Source organism: Kryptolebias marmoratus, linkage group LG7, assembly GCF_001649575.2.
Source record: "Kryptolebias marmoratus isolate JLee-2015 linkage group LG7, ASM164957v2, whole genome shotgun sequence".
Lineage (NCBI taxonomy): Eukaryota > Metazoa > Chordata > Actinopteri > Cyprinodontiformes > Rivulidae > Kryptolebias > Kryptolebias marmoratus.
Genome location: NC_051436.1, coordinates 8,724,345 through 8,729,698, shown reverse-complemented (window position 1 = coordinate 8,729,698; position 5,354 = coordinate 8,724,345). Strand labels below are relative to the sequence as shown.

Sequence of the window (5,354 nt, the reverse complement as noted above, 5' to 3'; positions counted from 1 at the left end):
TATCTCCTTTAAATTCTGTGATTACTACATACAAGAACATAACGCACACAGAACCTCCAAGCCTAAACAGCTTGATGTGAATCCAACCTTATTCATCAGGCTACCCGGTCTTAAAGTGAGTTAGGTCATCATTAAAGTGAGTTAAATGAAGTTAATATTAAAGTGAGTTAAATTAAGTCATATTAAAGTGAGTTGAATAAAGTCATCATTAAAGTGAGTTAAGTCATTAAAGTAAGTTAAGTCATCATTAAAGGGAGTTAAGTCATCAATAAAGGGAGTTATATTAAGTTAATATCAAAAGGAGTTAAATTAAGTCATCATTAAAGTGAGTGAAGTCATCATTAAAGTGTTATATTAAGTCATAATTAAAGGAAGTTAATCAGCGGTGCTTCCGGCAGGGACTCGGACCTGACATAGCGGGTCTACAGCCAGCAAGCGGCGCTTTTCAGCCCCGGCGTCTCTCCCCCCCACCTCCCCCCTCTCCCCTCTCCTCTGGAAGCGTCCACAGGGCGGATCGAGTTCCTGAACGTCCCATCTTTAAGCCGTTAGCCGCGGGACAACAGAGGAAACTGCGGGACCCTGGCCGTCGGCGGCGGCTCCTCTCTCATGTAAGACCACCATCACTGGACGACCGGCAGCACGTAGCCACCGCCCGGGATCCGTCTAACTTCAAGTCCGCCTTTTGTTCCGTCGCCAATTAGAAGGTAATGAGGCGCCCGTTCGGTCGCGGTCGGGCCGGAAAACACCGAGGATAAGTAGCTTTGTTGTAGACGGGAGGGAGGCGGGGAGGGAATGTCGAACCTAACGGTGTAAAATGGCGTTTTTTTTTTTGTTTTGTTCTTCTTTTCTTTTCTACCGCTGTGAAACTTTTCCACCGTTTTTCTCCTCTCGGGGAGCCTGTTGCTCTCGGACTCCACAGAAGAGGAGGAGCCGAGGAAAGCGGATTGTCCCCGAGTCCTACAATCAAAACACAAGCAGACACAAACTGGGTTTACGACCATTTTATTAACGCAAGTAAACCGTGACGAAGTTAAAGACCCCAGTTTGAGATCCCATCAGACCCTGGGCGACTCATCACCAGCCTGCTGAAGACCCAAACATGCCTGCTTTTTATTTTTTTACCACTTAAAGTTGCTGCTACACTGTCCCATACTCCTGATAAGACATTTCAGTGTCCCAGCTATAAAATATTTACTAACCACCCCACCACCACACACACACACACACACACACACACACACGGGATCTTTGCTCGGCGTGGAATAAACACACCGTTATGTCGCCACGGTCAGTGTAGACTAAACAAGCTGCCCTGAGTAAACATGGGGGAGGGTTATAATTACCTGAGCAGTCTCCTCTGACCCGTCACGTCCTGATTCGTAACCAGACCAAACCGAAGGATAACATCACAGTCCTAACACGCTTCCACCAACCTGGCAACCCCCCCCCCCTCCGATCCCTGCACAAACCTCAAACCCGAGTCCAACCCAGCTGCCCTGGGTCCGCTCGGGATAAAATGTAGGTTTTATACAAGTTTTGGATAGATAACAGCTATTTATCAACGACTAACCAACCACGGACAACGCCAAATGTGTAGAAGAAGAACAAAAAGGGACGAGAACCGACCTTGTTAAACGGGCCGACCAATCAGTCGGTCTGCCTCTAACGAGCTCGGATAGAACGAGGACTTTCATTGCACCGCTACAACTCCAAATCAAGTGTTTCTCAAAGGCTCATGGGAAAAAAAAAAAAAAAAACCTGAGCTAAATACTGAAGTTATGACATAAGAAGGGAGGATTACCAGTTGGGGAAATAACTGAGAAACATATTTGCCTGCCCTGATTGTTAATGATAAGAAAGTATGAACTTACACCAGATGGGGAAGAGCAAGAAATCCCGACTTTCTTATTTCCACTGACGGATGAGGTACGGAGGCTGCAGGATGTCTAAAACTCTGCCGAACGGAGAAATCGGCGTCCTTTTTTTGTTTCACGTGGAGAAGGCGATTGAACTCAGGGGACGGGCGAGCCTTATATCCTGCTTCTGGGTCCGGTGTATTTGATGGAAGTGGTGACAGAACCGGGGGGGATTAGTCCCCGGATTGTCTGTGCTTTGATTAATAGGAGTAAAAAAAACAAAACGTAACTTCAGGTTTTGGTCATTTTCAGGCCTCGATAAAGGAGAAGAATCCATGTCCGCCTGAGGGGCTGAAGATGATAGAAACCATGGGTAAGTTTTTTAAATTTAATCGTTTTAATTAGATTTAAGTGATTTACGGTTCGACACTGGTTTGTCGTGCTGTCGTTGGGTTGCACCGTTGGTTGTTTAGTGTTGCCACGACAACAAAAAAACGTCTGAATCCTTGCTTTTTTTTTTTTTAAATGAAGTAACCGGTTTGGTTTAATTTGGTTTCACTTGGTTGTCTTTGGCGCCTCTGCGCCCCACGTTCGTCTCTTGCCGACTTTCTTGAGGACTCGGACCTCGCGGTTCAAGACAAAACATCCAAAATGTCCAAGCCAAGTGTCCCCCCGGGAAGGCCAGTTGGTGCTTTTTTTTTTTTTTTAATTTTTAAATTTTTTTACTCAACGGGTCATGTAGCCTCTGGTGGAGGAATAAAACCAACATTTCAGTCGTAAAATATCCAGAGTGTCTATAATATTAACAAACTCGAGCAACTCTACAGCGAAAGCTGCCGCCTCTTTGCGATCGTCGTCGAAACAACAAAAGCCTCTCGGAGCCAACCAAAGCGCTTTGGGAACGCTTTTTTTTTGGTTTTAGTCGCAGTTGGCCGGCTTCAAAAATCTCCTCACCCTTTTTTCTTTTTACCCAGAAGATGTCGTGTCTTCCTCTCTGGTCCCCTTTTCCTCCCTAACAAGCCACTCCGGAGTTGCTCGATTGTCGGGGCTTATGTTTGGTGGGTCCGGCGGGCGAAACGGCGAAGGGCCGGCTTCTCTCTTTGTCTCTGCTTGCTGATGGCCGCCATCGACCCCAGAGAGCGAGAGAAAGGAGGCGCCGAACAATCAGAGCAGCGAAAATTGCGATTTTTATACTTTGAAAACCTGTGGCAGCGAGCTTTGGGCTTTGGGATCCGGCGAGCACCAATCAGCCTTAGCTAAGCCTCGCTCCCGATGCGGCGCCCTCTCTCCCTCTTTCCTGAGTCGCCGTTAAGCATGAAGACACGGTTACCTAATGCTGTTTGTTTGTTTTTTTGTGTCACAAACACGTCACCCCGAGAGGGAATAAAGGTCACGCGTGAACTCCCCGGGCCTCCTCTAACCAACTCCCGTGTCTCCCCCTCCCCGCAGACACCCAGCGTGCCTTGCAGGCGGTGGAGCGTCTCCAGGCCAAACTGAAGGAGCGGGGGGAGGTGCCCACCGAGGAGAAGCTCAGCCTGCTCAGGTCGGTGCTCCAGAGTCCGCTGTTCCACCAGATCCTGGCCCTGCAGAAGTCCGTCCAGCAGCTCAAAGACCAGGTTCGACGTCTTTTCTTGCTTTATCCCGCCTCGCCCCGCGTTCGCTGTCGGCCGCTGTCACCTTAAGGGGAGGGCGATGCTGTTTGTGTTTGTCTCTGTGCAGCGTGATCTTTCATACTACACCCCGGGATGGGTTTTAATGGACCTTTCAGAAGGTAATCATTGGTTGGAAGTCCGCATCTGATTAATTCATCGTGTCCGACGCCTAAAATCGGCCCTAGTAGAGACAGAAACGGCTCCAAGTCGGTCATTTTTTACAGCTATCGAGCTGCAATTTGGCACGGTAGTAGCCGAGAGTCATCCCCAACACACGCTCAAAGGTCTAACACGTCGCACAGAATCTTTGTTCAAGATTTTTGGCGATTCCGACGACCTACGTCAACGTACCGTTTCTCCCAATGGCCACCGTTTGAGCAGATTCCCAGACGAAGTGCGGGACTTAGACGCCTTCTGTTTTTTTTCACTTTTTCATTTTTATTTCATGTCAGACTTCTCCCGCGTCACTCGGTACTTGTCACGTCTTATAAACGACCAACCAAAATTAGGATTTAAAAAAAAAACCCAAGCCAAAATGGGTGTGAGAAGATCAAAACAACTTTATTTACGACGCGCATTTAGACCGACCAAAGGAAGAACGTGAGCCGTGAGAACACAAATATCAATATAAAACACAGAGATTTATGAGAACATGAAGTATAAAACCAGGTAAAAAATACCAGACACAAAATAAACCGATGCGCTGGAAAAAAAACAGCCCAAATGGTCGAATTCAGGTAATCCAGCCACATGTCCTTCAGCTACTGATGGAGTAAAAAGCAGGAAAATAAGGACGTGAATTCATTCTTAGTTTCAAGATATTTGCAAAGAAAAATCCTTCGTTTTGTTTTTAAATGGTGACAAGATCACCACTGAACCATTCGGTTTAGGAGCAGGCTTACGAAGCCCTCACGAAGCGAGCGGCTCGGACTACTTCCTGAGCACCTGAGCGAGGCTGGAAGTGCTCCCCGTATCTCCGGTCTGCAGGTTTGTTTCTGCCCCCTGTTTCCACGGTGACCCCCCCCTCCGATTGTGTTACTGGCTCATGTCAAGCACCCCCTCCCCTACACACACACATGCTCTACATCCAAACCCCCCCCCGCCCCAGCCGTGCTGTCGCCGTCGCGGCCAAATTGCTGTCAGGGTTCACACGAGCCAGATATACCACAGCTCCACGGGCAGAGATAGGCAGGAACTCTTTTCAAGCCCGTTCTCCCTGTAGAGATCCCAACGCTTCGGTGTGTGTGTGTGTGTGTGGGGGGGGGGGGGCAAAGAGCTCTTTAAGTTGCTGTGGAAAAGAGGACAGGGCGAGTGTTTGAGAAATATGCGAGCTATGCAGGGAGGCAGCTGGACGCTGGCGTTCAGAGCTCTGGCAGAACTCAAAAATGAATAAAAAACAAAACTCCCTTCTGACGTTCTTCTGCCGCGGCTTCAAACGCAGGTACATTCCGACGCCCGTGTTCGCCCCAATGCGCACATTTGTTAAACCAGGCGAACTTTTTGTTTGTTGGAAGGAGAAGAAACGAACGCCTCCCGTCCTGCCGTTGCGCTCGGACCACAGATATACAGAGACCGCGTCGCGTTCTCCATCTGAGACCGGAACCAGATACGGAAACGGCCTCCTGGCCTGTGTTGTGCCCGGCTCTGCCCGCGTCGCCATGACGACGACGGGGGGCCTGACTCCGCAGTGAGAGAAGGGGCCGCTGCTGCTGCCGTCGTGTGAAGTGGGGCAGAAACAATTTCTTAAATGTGCTAGAACCAAACTGGAACTTTAATCCTCTTAGCCGGGCCCCGGCTAACAAAGCCGAGCCGAGCCGCGTGCTACGCTAACTTACACCCTGCGGGG

At 49.0% G+C, this 5,354-nt stretch overlaps 1 protein-coding gene across 11 annotated transcripts in view; it reads left to right on the top strand.

Annotated features, from left to right (window-relative positions):
• The first annotated feature begins 474 nt into the window (after window positions 1–474).
• LOC108234862 (multiple PDZ domain protein) overlaps window positions 475–5,354 on the top strand; it is a 50,901-nt gene continuing 46,021 nt past the window's right edge. For 8 of the 11 annotated variants that reach the window (XM_017414428.3, XM_017414424.3, XM_017414427.3 and 5 more), the window contains exons 1-3: window positions 476–704; window positions 2,169–2,229; window positions 3,306–3,472. In XM_017414428.3, coding sequence (XP_017269917.1) covers window positions 2,214–2,229; window positions 3,306–3,472 — 183 coding nt within the window. In that variant the 5' untranslated portion in view covers window positions 476–704; window positions 2,169–2,213. Of the gene's footprint in view, window positions 705–2,168; window positions 2,230–3,305; window positions 3,473–5,354 lie in introns of all 11 variants that reach the window. The other 3 variants (XM_017414422.3, XM_037976407.1, XM_037976406.1) reach the window with 1 other exon arrangement.